Below are 22,143 nucleotides of genomic sequence, written 5' to 3' on the forward strand. Positions count from 1 at the left end.
TCAGTGCAAAGTTCCCTATACTCCACACAAGACAGGAATTTTAAAAACTTTTACCTCTACCCCCATCCCAAATTCTGTCCCACCTTTTCTTCGCTTCTGATCTCAGGGTTTGGCAGGGCCTAGCTCCCAGGGCTCAATTTCAGGATTGTAACGAAATCGCAGTTCAGTTAAAACCTCCCTGCCAGGCATGTGTTAAACTCGTGAAACTCGAACCCGGAAACCCTAACGCTCTCCGCCCGCCCAGCCCGCCCTCTCAGGGACGCGCCAACCCCCTCGCCGACCCGGCTTCACCAACTCCGGTCCCCGCCGGCGTCAGTGAAGCGGGACCCGGGAGCCGGGCAGCCCAGCGAGCCGCGGCAGATAGGACGACGGCCTTCATTTCAGGCTCCACCGAGGGCAGGTGCCCGGAGCCAAAACATTTTAACCCTCACACCGGAGACTAAGGCCTGTAGCGGATTACACACAGAAACGCACATACATGACAACAGTTTATTTTTCAATGCACACTCGACTCCGCAGCCGAAGCCCAGGCGTTCTCCCGATAGACCCGTCACAGTCCGGGACGCGGCGCGCGAGCACGAGGACGCGGCGCGCGGAGGCGGGTTGGCGCACGGGAGGACGTACGGGGAGCGCGCGCGCCGCCGCCTGACCGGGCCGGAGCTGCTGGCGGTGGGGTTCGAGGACGGCGATGGTCCTGGGTGGAAGGATTGAGGTGGTGTCTCCCGCTGTTTCTGCCGCCGCTGTCGAGACCTGGGTCCGCTTCTCGTCATGAGAGGTCAGGTCTGGGGGAGGCGGGCCGAGGAAGGGGCTCCACAGAGAACCGAGGCTCGGACGTGGGTGGGAACCCGGTCCTCGGAATTCCGCAAGAGTTGTTTGCGTTTACTTTTCTTCCGTCTCTCTCTCTCTCACTTTTCTTGTCTGTGTACTGAGAGGAGTTGGAGGGTTCTCCGTTTTTATATATGGAAAAGACGCCGATTTTGGCATCCATCGTCAGTTTTAGGAGGTCTGAGCCTCCCGAAAGGCACCAACAGCCAGACCGCCACACGATGACCGCAAAAATACTCAAACCTAGGAATAAATGAAACAGAACTTGCCCTGACGTTAACATTAGTTTTCTCGTAGAGAAACGGAAAAGCACTGAAGTCTAGGAATGGCTTCTGCGTTTAGTCTGCTGCGATTCAGATCCTGGCATACTCATCGTAGGCGTCGACTAAATAGGCCTACACTAGGTCTTTCCTTGTCATAGAGTCCCCTTTCCTGACCCTCCATCGATTGTGGCATTTTTAATTGGCAGTCTACGTAGGTATCCTTATTTAAACTAAAGTCATCTAGCAATTACATGATGGCTCCCAAGTATTCCTATCTGAAAGGTATTTTAGTAACATTTTTTTTTAGGGGGAAAATGTAATTCTCTTGATGGTATCGTTTATTATGGGCAACTTTAGCTTTGGGAAAGTTTCACCATAAAACTAAAATTGTAGGTCAACTAAGTGAAATGCTTGTCTATTAGTTATACATGATGATACTTAATTTAAGCATTGAGACTTAATATATCTTTCTTCCTTGCATTTCCAGGCATTAAAAAATACTGACTCACTCTTCCTTCTGAAATCTCTTTGATGTAGAATCTACATCAGAGATTAAACTGCTTGGATTGGGCAGAGTGAGTGTACTGAAGTATTCAAGTATAAGTACTAGTATTTCTATCATTATCATCTGCTGGGCATCCATACTTTTATGACCCTTTTGCTTTTTCTCTTGGTCATAAAAATTGGAGGCATCTGAAGCTCATTTTTTTTTTTTGGTAACAGATGTTCCATAAAAAATAATTTGAATAGGGCAGCAGAGCCTTGGCATTAGGGAGTTAGAAGGAGTCTAATAAACAAGAGATGGGCAATCTGAAAATAATTCATCTACTGTGATTGGTGAAGATACCTAGTGAGCAATACACTGCCTGTATTTAACTGTTCACTTAGAATATTTTCTGCTCTTTGGTTTTTTAGGAGACAGAACCCTGAAGCAAAGAAGTTTGGATCAGACAGAAAGTACTCAAGGGCCATGCAAGCCAATTGTAGCCAATTGCACAGTCCTCCAGGAATTGTGGGCAGTGAGGGTACCTCAGCCTCCCTATGTGCCCATGCAAGATTGACAGAAGGTTCTGGTCTTCATTCTGGAGATGTACATATCCAAATAAACTCCATACCTAAAGAATGTGCTGAAAATACAAGCTCCAGAAATACAAGGTCAGGGGTCCATAACTGTACCCATGGATGTATACACAGTCGCTTGCGGAATCATTCACACAGTGAAGCAAGGCAGCCAGATGATACTGCCACTGAGTCTGGAGAACATGGTAGCAGCTCTTTTTCAGAATTCCGCTATCTCTTCAAGTGGTTGCAAAAAAGTCTTCCATATATTTTGATTCTGGGTGTCAAACTTGTTATGCAACATATAACAGGTAGGGCATAATAAAACACTTATGTGTTTAATTGCTAAATTTGTTACTTTTATTTTTTATTGGTAATCAACCTATGAATTTCAGTGTCTTATTTTCTGTTAGCTTTTAAAATTGTATGTTTCCTTTTAATTCATGTCGTTGTTAGCTTATATATTCCTCGTCTTTTTTTTTTTCCTTTCAATTAACTGGAACTTATTTTCTAACAGGAATTTCTCTTGGAATTGGGCTGCTAACAACTTTTATGTATGCAAACAAAAGCATTGTAAATCAGGTTTTTCTAAGAGTAAGTATAACAAGCAACTAAAAAATTATTAAATGTTTGTTTCTGTAGAATTACCTACTTTTGAGAGAAATAGGAATAAGGGAGTTATGTGACAAATTTAAATAAATTGTAACATCCATGATATATTAAATTTTATCATCTAAATGACCTAGATTAAATGATCTGTTCTCATGTTGAATTGCTTCCACTTATTTTCTTTGTATATTTGCTTCCTGATAGAAGAAGAAACACTAGACAGAAGGATTCAAAGGTTTAGAATACATTTGTTTGGTTTCCATTGGCAAGTGCCTTCCTGTTTTATGAGTCATTCTGACTATACTAAGTAATATAATCATCATTAAAAATTTTAGTTGTTGCAATATAGAATTTAAGATAATTAAATAAATGTATAATTCACAGATGAGTATTGAACTATTTAGGTCTCTCTTTTAAAGAAAATTAAACCCAAGAAGTTTTTCCATAACATAAATTTTGAGAGTCATGCTCATATAAATCACTTGGAAAAACAGAATGTTTATAAAATTTCACTTTAAGGCAACTTTAAAGGGCTTTAACTGTTTAAGTGATCTTATATTCTGACCTGGAAATTTGTAGTCAAGACCTATCAAAATACAGAAAGTTAGTTCAGGGTTTAAAATTAGAAACTTTTAATGAAACTGGTAATTAAATCTAGTAATTAAAAGTTTTGATCTTAAAAGTGAGATTAAAAACAAGTTATCTTACTAAATACTTATTGAGTTATCTGTGAATTTAAAAAGTTATACTTCTAAACCTTAACTTAAATGCATTTTTGAAAATCTGTTTTGGGGAGAGGTTCAAACAAGGAAGCTGCAGAGGTAAAGTTTGCATTTGGTAGGTCCTCTATGTCACCTTGTAGAAGACTTGGCTTCTTTGAAAACAGAGTTAATGTTTTTCATACAGTGAAGAAACTTGTATTTTTAAAATTTGTTTGAATTTGTAAAATCTGTTTTGTTCACTAAAGTCGTAAAAGTGACAGATGATGTACAATTTAACAGCTATTCTATATTTAAGATTGATTCTAATTAATCTAGAAAAACATTCTAAGTTAATAAATTAGTCATTAAACAGTTTAATGGTATTTAAAATTATGGCATAATTCAAAGTAACAAATTATAAAATTGTTTATTTTTCAGGAAAGGTGCTCAAAAATTCAGTGCGTTTGGTTACTGGTATTCTTAGCAGGATCTTCTGTTCTTTTATATTACACCTTTTACTCTCACTCACTCTATTACAGGTAATTAGTGGTCCAGGTACACAATTACATTTTTTTTATGTAATCATATATTCTAACTTTGCATGTATCTTACTTTATGTAGTATTTACCTTTCTGTCTCCTTGCAAGATTGAGAGTTGCGTTTTATCCTGATTTGTATACCTAGTGCCTTGGCACATAGCAAGTGCTCAATAAATATTTAATTTTTTGATTCTTGAATTTTAGTTTATATAATATTTATTAAATACCGTTAGATTGTTGGTTTTTTTTTTTTTTATTTTGTTCAATGTTTACAGAGATAGACTGTAAACATTTTCCATGTTTAGTTTCCATGTCAGGCAGAAATGTTCTCAATTTTTGGCTTTAATCAGATAACTAGCAGTTGTAGTTTCAATAGAGTTTGGAGAGATGTGGACAAATTTGGGATATACTTTGGAGGTGGGGAAGAATCAAGGATGACCGCTGTGTTTTTGGTCTGAGCAACTGGCTGAATAGTGGAAAGAATGGGGAAATTGATTTTGAGGGAAAAATAAATAATTTTGTTTTGAACATGTTGGAGGTCAAATAAAAACTGTCAAGATGGTGGCTAGATTTATATTATGCACTCAGGGTAGAGGTTAGGACTATAATTTTGGTGTAATCAGCATATGATTGGGATTTTTTAAAGCCACGGGACTGGACAAGACTAACCACAGAAAGAAAGTGGAGGTAGAAAAGAGGCCCAGGACTGGACATGCCCACAATTTAGAGGGGGGTCAGAAGAGGAGCAGCAAAGCAGACTAAGAAGGAACCATCAGTGATACATGAGAACAAATAGGAGAGTGTGGTGTCAGAAGTCTAGAAAGAAAATACTTCATGAGGAAAGATGGAAAGAGAAAAGGGACCTTTAAATTTAGCAATTGGGAAGGGGTTGGTCATCTTGGCAAAAACAATTCAGTAGAAAGGAGGGATCGGAATCCTGATTAGAGTTTGTTGAGGATAGAATGGCAGATGTCTGGCACTAATGAATTTTTTGGTTTACAGGCTAGAAAGGTGACAACTGTGACAAGCTAGAAAGACTATTCCTTTATTCTATGGAGGGGAGGAAAGATGTGAGAAATGCAGACATTTAAAAGTCTCTAAAATAAACAAAATGATCTCCCATTCCATTTACATAAACTCTGACATTATCTTACCCAAACCATATTTTTAATATACCAAATTAAAACATTTGCTAGCAATTTTAAGACCCCCATCTATACTTTACCTTTGTATGTTGCTCTTGTAAATTTTGAATTTTTTCTCTTGGTAGCTTAGTTTTTTTAAATCCTACTTTGGACCATTCAAGTTTCTGGGCACTACTTTGGATAGTTGGAATTACAGACTTCATTCTGAAATTCTTCTTCATGGGCTTAAAATGCTTTATTTTATTGGTGCCTTCTTTCCTCATGCCTTTCAAATCCAAGGTAAGAAACAAACTTACATTTTATTGGAACAGTGTTAGCAAGCCACACTAATGCTCTTTAGTATGGGTTTAAATGATGACTCCTCTTCTAACTTTTCACTTTGCTAAATAACCTAATTTTAATTATCTACATTATCTCAGACTGGCAACCATTTGCTCAGGGATTTAGAACTAAACATTAACCTTTTCAGATAAAGCAATTGTATTTGTTTCAGAATAATCTAAAATTCAGTCCCCACATCATATATAACAAAATATTATTTCAATTTATACTTCTATTCTCCTCCAGGGCATTATCAGTTGACTCTGCAATTATTCAGGGGCTTCCCATACTCATAATAAAAACTTTAATATAAAGTTTTATAATCAGCAAAAAATATTCATTTATAAATAAGTTTTACTTGTAGTATACATAAAACATTTTCACTATGTTACTCTTTGGGGGGAAATTCTTTGAAAGCAAACCACTCAGTGACTGTATTATGTGAGAACCAGATTGAGGTGGTCAGTCATAATCATTTATATCAGTATAAAGATTAATTTTATAGTTATTTGTGTTCTTGTGCCATATACTCATATGAAATATTTGTGCTATGAATGTAAGCATACTTGGGTATTCTATTTTCTTTTTCCTTCCTTTTTAGGGTTACTGGTATATGCTTTTAGAAGAATTATGTCAGTATTACCGAACTTTTGTTCCCATACCAGTTTGGTTTCGTTATCTTATAAGCTATGGGAAGGTTGGAAATGCAACTGGATGGAGTCTTGGGATATTGCTGGCTTTACTCTACCTCATACTAAAAGTAGGTAATGTTATAAATCTCTTTGTCTTTGCATAATGATTCATACAATGATGATTACAGCTTTTACATTCTATTACTTTACTCTTTTTTTACAACTTTTATAGTTTACCTTCCTGTCATTAGTTTGAAGTAATAGGTTGTTGGTCTATTTAGAAATAGAGAAATGGAAATATGTATCTTAATTAATATATTTAATAATATAATCCAGTAGTTCTGGTTTTATTGGCATGGGATAAGGGAAGTGGACCTCCACAAAGCATGGAAGACCTAAGGGGGGAAACAAGTGGAATGAACATGTCCATCCTCAACAGTAACATTTGTCATACACACAGTTCTCAAACTTGTGGAGTATGGTTGTCCTGTTTCCTCTATGCCTGTTCCCCTCAACTTAATAATCATGAAATTTTAAAATCTAAATATGTTAAAACATGTGACTCAGGTAATATTGTTTTTTTTTTTTAAATCTGTTGGTCTTTGGCATAATTAAATTTATATTTGTGTTGCTCAAATTATAACTCTACATATTCAGAAGTACTTTAGCGTGGTTAAGAGTTGGCTTAAGTCTATAAATTAAATAAAATATTCAGTAATTGGATTTTAAATATATTAAGAATGAAACATGATATGAAATAAGCATTAGGTTAAATACCAGAATATTATATTATTCAGCTTTGATCTTTGATAGGACTCTTTGAATTAATATACTGTCTCTTATTTATCCCCTTCCAGCTTTTGAATTTTTTTGGACATCTGAGAACTTTCAGACAGGTTTTACGAATATTTTTTACACGACCAGTAAGTAATTTTTATCAGTTAAGAAAAAACACTTTAACCTTTTTTCATTATAAAAATTTTTCATTTACCAGTTTTAGAACTATGGATTTCATAATTAGATGTTTTTTACTTTTAGATTACTTTTCTAGTGCTTTGGCAGTTGGAGCTATGATAATGATTTAGGAGTTTTCTTTCTGTGATCAGTTTGTTGAATTGTACATTAACAGCCACCTGCTACTTGTTGCATTGCTTATGTGTTTGAATGTGCCTCTTGCCCATTTAAGTCACTTGACATTCTTATGGGTCTTTAAATTGTCTCTTAAAGATCCTGCCACGAAGTTTATGCCATTTCCTTATCTAATCTGCAAATGGTAACCTGGTGTATCTTCATTAACTCATCATTCAGTTTTTATGAAATTGCTTTGACTATAATTTATTGTGTGTATGAAAACACTCTACTAAAAATCATGTCCCTTGAAAAATTTCTTACTGGAGGATAACCTAGGCATGTGTGATATTATATATATATAAAATACCTGTTCCTTAAATTTACCAGGGAAATTGCAATCACATAAGAATGAGTCATCACCTGGAAGCAGTCTCCAAAATGCCAAAGAATGCATTATGTTGAGTCGGTTAGTTTTGACAGTCCAGGAATACTTTCTCTACTCAAGTGACATTTTGCAATTACAGTTCCTTTAAAAAATTTTATCATTTGTTTCTTAGTACTAAATGCTGTGACTTTTGTAATAATAAGAGATGATCATTAAACGTATTTTTAGAGTAAGTGGCAGGCACTGATTAGTGGTCCCCAAACCTTCACATTTAACTTGGCTGGGGAGCTTTTAAAAAAAATAAGACTCCTGGGTCCCATCCCAGAATGTCTAGACTTATTGAATCAATCTCCAATATACAGCACAGAAATCTATATTTCTAAACTAAGTTTTCCACAGCAGCCAGTAAGCTCTGGATTGACTTTTATGAACCACTGCCATAGGTAATAGGGGGGCTCAAATTGGCAATACTGGATCAGATAATATAAGAATATAGGTTTTGTAATATTTAATTGTATTTCATATTGCTTAGTCTCTTAAGTGAGTTGTGTTGATTTTGAAACACTGCCATCATTTAAGAGTCCAGTGAATCTAACAATCTTCTAATATCCTAATACGTATTATTATTTAATGATTTTGCCTCTTGCGATCCTTTAAGATATGGTTCTGCATATGTGGCTCAGTCAATCCAGCTTTAAATGTTTGTATCCTTTGGGAAAGTTTTCAAATGCTTGGTTCCAGGGAGATCTGAGAACTATAGCATCACCTATGTATTTGAAGAACAGGAAAGAAATTTATAGGTGAACATAACTTATCTCATAGAGTTATGGAGTACCTGCCAGCAAGAGACAGTGTTCAGATGTGGATGATATTTGTTCAATATGTCAAGCTGAATTTCAGAAACCAATTCTTCTCATTTGTCAGGTAATTATATTTTTAAGCAATCTAAATATATTTCTTCTCTGTGACTTGCAAAAGTCACATTTATATTAGTTGTAAGAAAAAAAAAAACCTACAGTTTTTAGTGGAAGGTAGCACTCAGGGTACATGTTAGTAATTTCTTATTTGTCATTAGGGGTTTGATAGATTAGCTATATCTCTTGTCCCTTATGTTCTAATGATTTTTATGCAGAGAATTGTATGAAAGGGAAAAATAATTCAACTGGCAGACTGGATACCAAAGTGACTGGAAAACAAGACTACTTTTGTAATTCAATACTAGTCTTAAAATAATATCAACTTTGTTATTGAATTGTGTAAGATTTTTTCCTATACTTTATGCAGTTATTCTTAAAGATTTCAGTAAGCTGCTAACTCATTCTTTATCTTAAAGGTATCACCTAGGGATTGCTTGTATTTTATTAAATAATTATAGAAAGTCAAAAGAACACTAGGGGTGTTGGCTCTACCCTGACCCCACTCTTTGTGTTCTTGAATGTCATACTTCCTCTGTTTTTTTGTTTTTTATTTGTTTGCAAAAACAGGATAGGGTATTAGTGCTCTCAAATCCCTTTCACCATTAAAGAGTATGAGTCTCTGTAATCTGATGAATTTAAAATGTTTATCAAATGTAAACTCTGGTTCTTAATTCCCTTGCAGCATATATTTTGTGAAGAGTGCATTATCTTATGGTTTAACAGAGAAAAAACATGTCCACTGTGCAGAATTGTGATTTCAGACCATATAAACAAATGGAAAGATGGAGCCACTTCATCACACCTTCAAATATATTAAGTCCTATAAACTATTAAGGCCATGAAAAACTAACTTCATTTGGTTACAGTGCCTGCTGATAAAGGCATTAGAATGGACTTTCAGGTCTAGAAATGAAGAAAATGTTTCCAAGTGTTTTAGATTATTACAAGATTTAAGTGTGTAGTCCAGTTTATCAAAAGATTACATGAATGAAAGAACCCTGTGTTTTAAAAATTACATAAATGATGTTCAATGTAATATGTATGCTACAACATTTATTCTATCCTAATTATATGACAGGTGATTGCAGTGTTAAATTGTAAATGTGTTTTTCTTGTTACCAAAACAGCAACTGGATAGCTGGAACTAGTGGTTTTAAAGGAACTCAGGTATTCTTTCCTATATTGTTTTCAGAATAAAGAATATTTTTCATAATACTTTTAAGATACACATTATCTCAAAGTAAAAATTTTTAGCATTGACTTTTATAAGTCTCATTCTCAAAAATTCTTGAAATTTTCATAAAATTTGTATTTTTAAATGAAAGTTCTAAATGCTATATTTTACCTGTGAACAATCAGATTTTCTAAGTGAAGATTAATTTACTGAGGGTATATTTTATTATTGTATTCTCTGTAGTATGACCAACAATCAGTGAGAATAAATGATTTAAATTCAATTTGTTTGTGGACCTCATACATGCATTCTGCCTTTGGCTTTAATGTTTATGATCTTCTTTTTATATAGTGCCATAGACTATTTTGAACCAACAGAGTAATTAACATGAATCACAAACAGCTGGCTTCACTGAATATTTGAGTAATGTTTGAACAAACAAGATGACTCACTAGGCTCTTAGATGAGAATTCCCATTATAACTAGTCTCTAGAAAAGTTTTGGAATACTGTGCTTGATTCATCATTACTTGGAGATTAAAGCTTGCACTCAGAAGCATCCATAAACTTTGGATAGTGTGGTTTGTTTGCTTTTGGGGATTTGTCCGAGGTAGTGGAAAAAGGAAATGAAGCACTTTGTCTCTTCCCTTTATACCTCTGAGGAGGAATCTGACATCTGTAACAGAAGTCTAGAGAGCTGCTGTCACTGGTAGTATCTAAGTTTATAGTACAAGATCTCTACCTATTTTCTCTATTACTGTCTATCAGTCAGTTTGTACACAAAGAAAACAATGGGAAGGAGAAGATAGGAAATAGAGATATACAACAAACTTGCAATGTTGATAAGACAAAAGCCAAGCTAGCACATGGATTGATAGGGATAGTGACCCCTGACTACAGATGGAATCATTTTCATGCCCATATGGCCACCCAAACTGACAAAAGAACATTAGGAAGCCTGTAATTTTTTTTTCCAGGTAAATATTGTGAAGTTCTAAGTACAGCTGTTTCTACTCACATTGAGAACCATTGCAAATATTGACACAAACTTACCTGGCCTTAAATCACCTTTCTGACTTCTTTATGGTGGAGCTAACAGTTGTATTGTTTGGGTATTCCAGCAGGAAATGGGTGGAAAGGCAATCTGGGATTAGAATTTGGCTGTGAAAGAAGTGTTGACTGACTGACCTCTAGTTCAAAACACAAGAACAGCATCTTATTTATGGCTGTTTGGATAGCTTTGTTTATTAATATGATTAAACAACAAAACTAGTGGGGTTTTTGTTTTTTTTTTTTTAACAAATAAGAAAGTACACATGAATTGAAAAGGGGGAAATGTAATAGGAAAACTATGGTACCCACTAATGACATTGATGAACTGGATACACTTCTCTACTTAAGTCCTTCTATTCCATCCTCTCAAAAAAAGGGGATATGGATTAAAAACCCCATTTATTCTGTGAATTCAGTCCATGCCAACTGAAAGGTAAGATTGTTTTACTGGCATTAAGAGATACTACTATATTTTATAGAAAGGTAAAGTCAGTTTGAGAACTAGAGGGAAATCATCTTGGCAAATGTGGTATAGTACTTCATAGATAAGAAGTGGTTTATACAGATTATGCAAAACACCATACTAGATATATTGACAGATTGTGCATACGCTATTTTGTGCATACACATTAAATAATGAAAGGTAGTTGACAAATATAGCTGAACACACTGCTGACTGTTGGCAGAAGTCTTAGTGTTTTTATGGAAAACTAGGTTTCACAAAACTTAACACAAACTTTTTTTTTTAAGCAACTAATTCAAGTCTACTATGTGACATAATTTGAGAATCACAGATTAACCTCTGATATATGTAATCAATACTAAAATGTGCTATATATTTTAATATATTCAGTTTCTTAGCAGAAACAGTTTTACAACCATCACTCCTCACACACATAAATAGTTTATTAAATATGAGAACTTGGACACATCTTGCATGTTAATGAAAAACAATTATATAAACCATTTGTGCACCTGACGTGTATACAGTTATTTCTTCCTATCTTAGGATGATTAAAAAAAAAATCACTTCTGTTTCATGTTCATTCAAATTTGCATTTAATTTCTATTTACATTCATTCAATCTGAAATCAAATATCTTAATACAGTAAACCAAATACAAGATGAAAAGCAGAAAAGGTGTTACCCTCATAATACTCCTAATAAGGCAGCTGGAAGAATTTATTTACTCTAATAGATGCAAAGCCAACTTGGGATAGGAGAAAAATAATCGTTTTAAAGAGCAAACACAAACAGAGATGAACCCATTTTTCAGATGTTATTCCAGATAATCCACTGATAATACTTGTGCTGTAGTGTTAAGAATCATACAAGACAAGTACTGTATTAATTGGCAACAGACCACAAGTCATATGTGACAATCAAATACTTTTAAGATCATTTTGTCTGGCCTGCTAGTGTCTACTCCTATGGGAAAAGGTAGATGTTTGGTCATTGGTGTTTTTAGTTGAGAAATTAGCCATCTTCAAAGCCTTAAAATCCATTCTTCATAAATTCAACATGTCTCATGGGAATAATCTTACATCTAGTCCTGTAAGCCACAAACCATGTGGCTAGCTGGATACCCAAAATAATTAGGTCTTATATTAGTAACTTCTAAGGCCTAGTACATCAATACTAAGTATCTTGTTTATACCCATGTATTATCTATAGTAAAGAACTGAATTTATGAAATATCATACATGCATCCTTCCTGCCAAATAAATTACCTTCTATCTCAAAATATAGTATGGGAAAATCCTTTTTGAATAATTCAAATTAGTTAAGACCAAAAAGGTGGAAAAGAAATAACATAATTTTTCTACAAATCTGGTTCAAGTTCACTAATTAACACTATACACTGTTAATCGCAGCTGATTTATATATCCCATTTTAATTCTGTAATGCTACAAATCTTATAAAATCAAATTAGTTAACTTCAGTTTTCAGTGATTATATTTTAATTAGAAAACAGCATGTATAAAATAAAAAAATATCCTGTAATAGCTGATTTCAAAGAAAATAATTCAAGCAATGAAAGAAAAGCACTTAAGTTCTTTTATACACTTACCTGGAATAATCATAAAGAACCTTCCTAGAAACTCAAGACTAGTAATATTGACATCATGTATTTTAAACTATGCTTGGATTTTTACAAATAAATATAGGGTAAGCCATATTGCATAGGTGTGTGCTTTCTGTCTGTGACACCAATGTGGCACTCGACATGTTTTCACAGTCATAGCAGGGATATCCATTTATAAAACACAATTTCTCAATAAACTTGCCAAACAAGAAATTAATTTCACTTAATGAATGTTAAGTCAGAAAAACTATGTATCTGTGTGGATTGTAGGTGTGCAACTAATGCTTTTTTGTTTTTTTTTCCCAGAAAAATTGCAGGGTTTGCCACTATTGCTGGTAGTACTAATATGAAAATGTTTTAATTATGGAGTGGTTATAGCCAGCCTACCACAGTGCAAATGTTACTAGCAAATAGGATTGAGGAGGAATATTCTGGTGTACAAGTATCATTGGAATTTGGTCAGGCAGTCAAATCTACAGTTAGTAGCCATACTTAAAACAAGTATTCGAATAGCACAAGCCATTTACAGTCTGAAATAAAGTCCATACACACCACAATAGCATCCTGGGTTCTGATTTTTTTTTTCAACATCACAAAATGACAGGGAACAAAGAGCTATATTTTAAGTACAATTTCTGCCCTTAATCATCATTGTAGCTTCTAATTTACTAGCTACAGTTACCAAGATCTCCATAGGCTGCTGCAGTAAGAGGGGTGGAGGCCTTGAGGGGTTGTTAAAAAAAGAAAAAGCTTTCTGTCTGAAGATAAATTGTTATCACTTCTTTGATTTATTGCCACAATTGAAAAGGTGTATTTCCAATCATTTTTCATGGTTCTGTTTTTGCTTACTGTGATAGGATTTCACTTCATCTCATTTGAATTGCAATTTAAATAAGCAAAGCTTTGCTCTTTTCTGACTAAATTCAACATGCATAACAGATTTTATGGCTTGGATCCTATGGCTCAAAAAGGTTTGGAGAACATAGCAAGCAGCATCTATTAAAAAAAAAAATTCCAGGGTTGCAAAATATTACAAATTGACTTTGCACACTTAGACTGAAGACATTATAAAAGATAAACAAAAAGGTGGTCTCTACTGCTACTGCATGATCATCTATTATACCAGTATGCATTGAAATGTATTTTTATAAAGCTCCGCAGATATTAAACCTTTCACCAGCTTAAGTCATGGAAATGCTCTCTTTAAGGCAGGAAGTATTTAAGAAAGGTAAAGTTACCTTTATTTTTATTCTTTGTATCTGTAAATCACTTATGTAGATTTTTTTTACAATTTCAAAAACATAGTGTCTTGGTAACATGGTTCCTAAATTAAGCCACTAGGTTTTCTTATTCACTGTGGAAGACATTCATCAAAAGGCAATCAAATATATTTACAAACAAAAAATGTAACCTCAATATAGAAGAAAAAATTAGAGCTTTTTTCCCTTTTTAAAACTATTGAGGAAAAAAACTGTAATGAAGGTAAACAGCAAAAACAGAAAAAAAAAAATTTAAAACCTTTCCAATTTGCTGAAAAGAGAATTAGACACAGAGAGTAGACCATGGCAACACCCTCTTCCCCTGGATATCCTTATCCTTCCTCCCTTGCCGCCCTCAGTTCGCATTTTATCCTGACTCTCTTCAGTCCTTCTTCAGCCATGGACTGAACACATTTGGTGTCTTGAACAAATACTGGTATAAGAAAAGGTGGTGATTTTTTTCCAGTGCAATGCAGGCCCAGGACAAGGATGAAATGTAGGACATACAGCTTATGCCCATTCCAAGGCTTCCAGTTAAGCTTAGCACATAGCAGTACTGCAAGCAGAAATGATTAAATAGATTTTTTTTCCCTAGTATTAGACAGGTATTGCAGCTGGGTTACTAAAAATAAACCCCAGGTCCACCCCAATCCCTCAAACGAGCCACAGCTGTGGTTAACAATGATTCATTTGCATTTTATTATTTGGACCAAGAGAAGAAACAGAAGTTGTCTGACTTTCTTCACACCAACCAATAATTTTGCATTTTAAAGTTTGGGATGTTTTCCATAATGAGCTGAATCAAAAATCTATTTGAAAAATATATATTTATATAAAAAAAGATTCAGGTTGTTTGCACATAAAACATCAATTGATAAGTTTCTTTTGTCTTTGATTCCATGTTGCTGGAAAGTTTGACCAAGCTTGCATGCTAATTTGTCCTTAGTAGCAAGTATTACAGGCAGTTTCTTTGTCTAGTGAAAGGAGAACCCTTTTTCAACACAATCGGAACTCAACAGTGATTCAGAAGCAACATTCTATCCTTAATACTGTCAGTTTTGAGCCATCAACATGAAAATCCTTGATAAGGTGGAGAAGATGTCGCCAGGAATCGATTAATCGATGTGCCTAAGAGTTCTGCAATACTATTTTGCTTAAGTTTTTTTTTTTTTTTTGCACCATTGATTGATTTTTAAAAATCCATGTGTATTTTTCCTTCTGTCCAAAATGTTCTATGTAACAACATTGACTCTTTCAGACTGTCATTTTGAGTCTTCTTATTTCACCTTGCAGGATGCCAGGATGCTCACACATTCCCCCCTCCCTTTTTTTTTTTTTTTTTTTGGCCTTAAATTCATTAAAAGCACTGCTCTGTCATAGATTCATACGCAGGTGCTCTGGCCGTTTGGAGATCATGGGAAAAGCTTGTTTTTTGTATGGCCCAGAGTTCGGCTGTCGTATTGGAAGTGGTGCTGATGCTTCCCCACTCACTGTCACATCCATCTGCTCTATTCCACTTGTTTCCATTGGGTACTCCACAGGCGTTTGAGGATTTGTTGTGCTGGCTGAAGCACCTCTTCCCCAGAAATCCCCCGGAGAAAATTTGACCGGGCTTTAAGACAAGGAAGAGCTATCATTCATCTGTCTCAAGGATCACCTCGACAAAAATATTTCCTTCACATTTAAAGGGAGTAGGATAATATGACAGTTATTTTCATTTAATCTCATTTTCTTATAGATTAACACAAAGGCAAAAGTTGAGCTATCTCTTCCTTAGAATAAATGCTAGTTTTCTAACTAGTCTCTTTACCTCTATACTTGCCCCACTAAAACCCTCAAAAATATCTTAAACAATACAATTATTTTATTCTCTCACTTAAAATGGCTTCCCACTGCATTTAAAATAAAATACTTTTCCAAGCTTGTGCCACTCTCTGCTTTACTCACCATACTCCATGAATGTGGACCACCCTTTCGTTTCCAAGAAAAGGCCAAGTTTTTCCTCCCTCAGGGCTTCTGCACTTGCTGTTCTTCTGGCTTTAAACAGTCTTGCCCCTCCTATTTTTTTTGTATGGCTGGCTCTCTCTCCATTCCTAAACATACCTCACCATGGAGGCCTCTCTCTGACCACCATAAATAAGAGCCCCTTGTTATTCTCTGTTCTCTATTACTATACTTTTTATTTTCTTTCATATAGCACTTGGCACTACTTGTAAATACATGCTTTTGGTGTGTAATTCTTTGTTTACTGTGAATCTCTTCCACTTAATTGTAAGCCTCATCAGGGCAGGGACAATCCCTGTGTTAATCATATGTGTCCCCAGCATCCAGCACAATAAATGTTGAATGAATGGATGAAGGGGACATTTGCCAGTGTAGCAGCTTACTTTCAGGAGGGAAGGTTAACTAGATAATGTATTGTCATAGATTAGTCACACACTAGTCACTTGAAACATAAGAAAGTATAGATGCTATACTTATGACAACCAAAGACAATATGATAGAAATTTCATTTATATAGCATGGCATAAATTTTGTAAGCAATGTTCTTCTAGGTTTAAAAAAAAAAAAAGACACTGAGAATAACAAAGTCTAAAATACCTGACAGGTGTTCGTGGGCTGCCAATCAATCTTCGAGGTGATCGGATTTTTGGTTCAAAGGAAAACTTTTCTTTCACACTTTCAAGTACAGATGGAGCCACATATGTGAAACCCTGAAACACAGCAACAGTGGACTACAAAATTGTATACTGTCATATACATAAAGGAAATGTGACACACCAACATGATGCACACCTAAATTCACCAATTTGTATACTCTCCCATGTCCTTGATCTCCTTTTCCCACCTGTTAACTTCTTTGTGGACATTTCTTGAAGCCCAGACCTCACGAAAGCAGAATTCTATTGAGTCCCATATGCCAGCAAATAAAATTCCACTCTCTTGAATCAGAGTAGAAAAAATTTGGAATATGTGAGCTCCACATTAAGATGTTCAATAAACGCAAAAGAAATTCTGGTGCTTCCAGCCATATGAATATAAGACTATCACTCCCCAAAGAGTTTCTTACAATTAAACCAAAGTAAACAGAACTCTCTAACTTGGCATGGTGGTTTGAAGTCATATATACCCCAGAAACCAGGTTCTTAAATCTAGTCCATTCCTGTGGGTGTAAACCCATTGTAAATAGGACTCTGTGATGAGGCTACTTCAGTTAAGGTATGACCCACTTCATTTGGGATAGGTCTTAATCCTATTACTTGTGGCCTTTAAACAATGAAATTCAGACACAGAGAGAAAGAGAGAGGGACAGAGAGAAGGCCACAGAAGCAAGAAGCTGAAATGGAATCCAGAGGAAAAGAGACCAGGAGACACTTGTGCCTTGCCATGTGGTACTGGAGCCATGGATCACAGGCAGCCCAAGTCTTTGGGAAGAAGGCACTGCCTTAATGATGCCCTGATTTTGACATTTTCCCAGCCTCAAACCAGAAACTAATTAATTCCCATTGTTTAAGCAGAACCATTTCATTGTATTTGCTATGAACAGCCTAGGAAACTAAAACACTTGGCATGTTTGATCTTTCTGGTTTTATGCCAGTGATTGGGCATAATTAGATATTTTCTTCATGAATAAGGCTCAGCATTATGGAAGTCCTCAATTATAATAGGCAAAAATAGTTTTGTTAGCCCTAGTTCTTTCTTGGACCTTGCTGTTAAGCTACTGTCTGCCATTTCTCTTGCTGTCAATGTTTTGTCTGATTTTGTCAGTATTAGACAAAATAGATATTAAGTGCAAAGATGTCATAAGAGACAACAAAGGACACTATATACTAATAAAAGGGACAATTCACCAAAAAGAAATAACAATCATAAATGTTAATTCACCCATCAAGGAGATTCAAAGTACACGAGACAAACACTGGCAAAACTGAAGGAAGTAATAGATGTTTCTACAATAATAGTGGGAGACTTCAATACACCACTGTCTTCTATAGATAGAACAATTAGACAGAGGACCAATAAGGAAATTGAGAATCTAAACAACTTGATAAATGAATCAGACTTAACAGACATATATAGATCGTTAACATTCCAAGTTATCAGAATTTACATACTCTAGTACTCATGGAACATTCTCCAGGATAGATCATATGCTAGGGCACAAAACAACTCTCTCAATAAATTTAACAAGACCACAATTATTCAAAGCACATTTTCTGACCATAATGGACTATAACTAGAAATCAATAACCACCAAAGAACCAGAGCTTTCACAAATATATGGAGGGTAAACAACACACTACTAAACAATTAGTGGGTCAAAGAAGAAATTGCAAGACAAATTGGTAAATATCTAGATATGTATGAAAATGAGAACTCAACTTATGGGATGCAGCAAAGGCAGTGCTGAGAAGGAAATTTATAGCTCTAAATGCATACATTAAAAAAGAAGAAAGAGCTAAAACCAAAGGTCTAACTAAACAGCTGAAGAAGTTAGCGAATGATCAGCAAACTAATACTAAAGCAAGTAGAAGAAATTACAAAGATTAAAGCAGAAATAAATGATCTAGAGAACAACAAAAAACTATGGAGAGAATAAATAAAACCAAAAGTTGGTTCTTTGAGAAGATCAACAAGATTGGCAAACCCTTAGCTAGACTCACAAAGTAAAAAAGAGAGGACCCAAATAAACAAAATCAGAAATGAGAGTGGGGTCAACTATGGATCCTGAAGAAATTTTAAAAATCATAAGAGGATACTACAAACAACTGTACACCAATAAACCAGACAAGTTAGAGGAAATGGACAATTTCCTGGAAACTAATGAATAGCCTAGACTGACCCAGGAAGAAACAGAAGACCCCAACAAACCAATCATAGGTAAAAGATCCAATCAGTCATCAAAAGCTTCCACAAATAAAAGCCCAGGGCCAGATGGCTTTGCAGGGAAATTTTACCAAAATTTCCTAAAAGAACTGACACCATTCCTGCTCAAACTCTTTTAAGAAACTGAAGAAAAAGGAACACTACCTAATTCATTTTATGAAGCTAATATCACTCTAATAACCAAAACCAGATAAAGATACCACAAGAAAGGAAAACTACAGGCCAATCTCCTTAATGAATACAGATACAAAAAATCTCAACAAAATACTTTCAAATCGTATTTAAAGGCACATTAAAAGAATTATACACCATGACCAATGGGGTTCATTCTAGGTATGCAAGGGTGGTTCAACATAAGAAAATCAATCAATATAATGCAACATATTAACAAATCAAAAGGGAAAAATCAAATGATCATCTTGATAGATGCTGAAAAAAGATTCGACAAAATTTAGCATCTTTTTATTTTTGTTAAAAAAACTTCAAAAGGTAGGAATTGAAGGAAATTTCCTCAATATGATAAAGGTCATATATGAAAAACCCACAGTCAGCATAGCAGTCAACAGTGAGAGACTTTAGGTGTTTCCCCTAAGATTGGGAAAGAGATACCCACTGTCACTACTATTATTTAATATTGTGCTAGAAGTTCTAGCCAGAGCAATTTGGCAAGACATAGAAATAAAAGGCATCCAAATTGGAAAGGAAGAAGTAAAACTGTCATTATTTGCAGATGATAAGATCTTATTATTTGGAAAATCCTGAGAAATCAATGACAAAGCTACTTGAGCTAATAAACAAATTCAGCAAAGTAGTGGGATATAAGATTAACGTGTGAAAGTCAGTAATGTTCCTATACACTAGTAATGACCTAACTGAAGAGGCAATCAAGCAAAAAATTCCATTCACAATAGCAACTAAAAAAATTAAGTACCTAGGAATAAACTTAACAAAGGATGTAAAAGACCTCTAAACAGAAAATTACAAAACTTTACTACTATGTACACAACGATGTCAAACATGAAAAGGCATTTTTTACCTCTTTACAAAAAAAAAAAAAAAGTTACTAAAAGAAATCAAAGAAAAACTAAATAGGTGGAAAGACATTCTGTGTTCATGGATAGGAAAGCTATAAACATCATTAAGATGTCAATTCTACCCAAAGTGATCTAAAGATTCAATGCAATTCCAATCAAAATTGCAACAACCTAATTTGCAGACTTGGAAAAGCTAGTTATCAAATTTATTTGGAAGGCTAAGAGGCCTTGAATTGCCAAAAACATAATAAAAAAGAACGAAATGGGAGAACTTACACTTCCTACTTTAAAGCCTACTCTAAAGCCACAATGGTCAAAACAGCACGGTACTGGCACAAAGAGAGACATACTGATCAAAGGAATCAAATTGAGAATTCGGAGATAGATCTACAGTCGGCTGACCTTTGATAAGGCCCCCAAAACCACTGAACTGGGACATAACTGGGGCGAGGAGAACTGGATATCCATATCCAAAAGAATGAAAGAGGACCCCAACCTCACATCCTATAAAAAAATTAACTCAAAGTGGATCAAAGACCTCAATATAAGAGACAGTACCATAAAACTCCCAGAAGATAATATATGGAAACATCTTCAAGATCTAGTAATGGGAGGTGACATCATCAATATGGCAACATAAACAGCTACTGAAAACTCCTTTCCAGAGAGATAACGAAAAAAAGGACAATTCTGAATTGTTTGAAACTCTGGAGGAGGATATAGACTGGAAGAAGGACCCTGTAGATGCTGACTTGAAAAAAGAGAAGAAATATCAGGTAGGAATATTCCGTCCCAGACCAGATGATCCTCTCTCCTCCCCCCTCACTCAGTCTCTGTGTGGGAAAGGCATGAGATCAGCAGACAGGATCCCTCCCACCAGGGACACAGATTTAAAAATCTCTCACAGTAGTGAGACATACCCCCACTGTTTGAAGACCTAGGGGACAGGGGAGGACATTTCAAGTCCAGGTCAGTGAGTGACAAAGACATTGAGAAAACAAGGACAGAAACTGCATTTCCATCCCTGGGTATGAAAACCCTTCCCCTACCCTTGAGGGAAGCAGCAGCCAGTGGCCATTTCCTTGCCTTTGGGATGGCTGGAGTACTGGGTCAGCTGACGGAGTACTCTGCCACAGGTGTAGCCCCACATTGAGCCAGATTTTAGCTGGCAAAGTGAGGGCATAGGAATCCCACAGTTTCACCTCATCTGTGTAGATGCAGCCTGAGCTCGGTGGCAAAGCAGCCTCTGAGGATGAGTAAGCTATCAAATAGCACCATCTGCGGGACATTCCAGAAAGTGCAAGGGAAGAGAAATACTTTAAAAAAGATGCTCCAGACCCTTTATTAAGACCACAGGAACTGGTCTACATACCCTGCATAGAAACCCAGCCCTGTTCTGGTTGAAAAAATATGGACAACCCAACTGTTAAAGCAGGGCTCTAAAACAAACCCAGGTCTTCCTGGCCATCAGAAAACACAGCACCAGTGGAAGCCAGCAGATCTATATTACCATACACAGTAAACTTGCTGCGGTGCCCAGTGCCTACCACCCATCCCTGTGGCAGGCCACAGTGGGAGCCTGATTTTGGGGAAAATGGGGGCAGAGCCAATCTGACAACTGGGCAGTGAGAGAAACTGTTCTGGTTTGCTAATGTTGCCAGAATGCAAAACACCATAGATGGACTGGCTTTTATAAAAGGGGTTTATTTGGTTACACAGTTACAGTCTTAAGGCCATAAAGTGTCCAAGGCAACACATTAGCAATCGGGTACCTTCACTGGAGGATGGCCACAGTGTCCGGAAAACCTCTGTTAGCTGGGAAGGCCTGTGGCTGGCGTCTGCTCCAGAGTTCTGGTTTCAAAATGGCTTTTTCCCAGGATGTTCCACTCTAGGCTGCAGTTCCTCAAAAACGTCACTCTTAATTGCTTTGGGGTGTTTGTCCTCTCTTAGCTTCTCCAGAGCAAGAGTCTGCTTTCAATGGCTGTCTTCAAACTGTCTCTCATCTGCAGCTACTCTCTCAGCTTCTGTGCATTCTTCAAAATGTCCCTCTTGGCTGCAGCTCCTCTTCAATATGTCACTCTTAGCTGCACTGAGTTCCTTCTGCTTGTCAGCTCATTTATATGGCTCCAGTGATTTAATTTAGACCCACCGTGAATGGGTGGGGTAACACTTCTGTGGAAATTA

The 22,143-nt window shown here is 35.9% G+C and overlaps 2 protein-coding genes across 7 annotated transcripts in view; one reads left to right on the forward strand and one right to left on the reverse strand.

The window, feature by feature from the left end:
- The window catches only part of RPS6KB1 (ribosomal protein S6 kinase B1), a 169,934-nt gene that overhangs the window by 97,853 nt on the left and 49,938 nt on the right, over window positions 1–22,143 (reverse strand). For 2 of the 5 annotated variants that reach the window (XM_037808426.1, XM_037808427.1), the window contains exons 14-15: window positions 16,640–16,752; window positions 15,149–15,650 (exon numbers count right to left, since the gene is read on the reverse strand). In XM_037808426.1, the coding sequence (XP_037664354.1) occupies window positions 15,413–15,650; window positions 16,640–16,752 (351 nt within the window). In that variant the 3' untranslated portion in view covers window positions 15,149–15,412. Of the gene's footprint in view, window positions 1–11,735; window positions 13,776–15,148; window positions 15,713–16,639; window positions 16,753–22,143 lie in introns of those variants that run through there. The other 3 variants (XM_037808428.1, XM_037808429.1, XM_037808430.1) reach the window with 3 other exon arrangements.
- On the forward strand, window positions 421–10,260 carry RNFT1 (ring finger protein, transmembrane 1). 2 transcript variants are annotated; one of them, XM_037808433.1, is made up of 9 exons: window positions 617–775; window positions 2,004–2,458; window positions 2,665–2,741; window positions 3,896–3,996; window positions 5,267–5,420; window positions 6,064–6,222; window positions 6,952–7,017; window positions 8,373–8,474; window positions 9,150–9,924. In XM_037808433.1, the coding sequence occupies exons 2-9, from the start codon at window positions 2,059–2,061 to the stop codon at window positions 9,282–9,284; spliced, it is 1,194 nt and encodes a 397-aa protein (XP_037664361.1). In that variant the 5' UTR covers window positions 617–775; window positions 2,004–2,058; the 3' UTR covers window positions 9,285–9,924. The 2 variants fall into 2 exon arrangements, with proteins under 2 accessions (XP_037664360.1, XP_037664361.1); XM_037808432.1 differs by lacking the exon at window positions 8,373–8,474 and having other exon boundaries at window positions 421–775; window positions 9,150–10,260.

Source organism: Choloepus didactylus, chromosome 18 (genome assembly GCF_015220235.1).
Source record: "Choloepus didactylus isolate mChoDid1 chromosome 18, mChoDid1.pri, whole genome shotgun sequence".
Classification (NCBI taxonomy): Eukaryota; Metazoa; Chordata; class Mammalia; order Pilosa; family Megalonychidae; genus Choloepus; species Choloepus didactylus.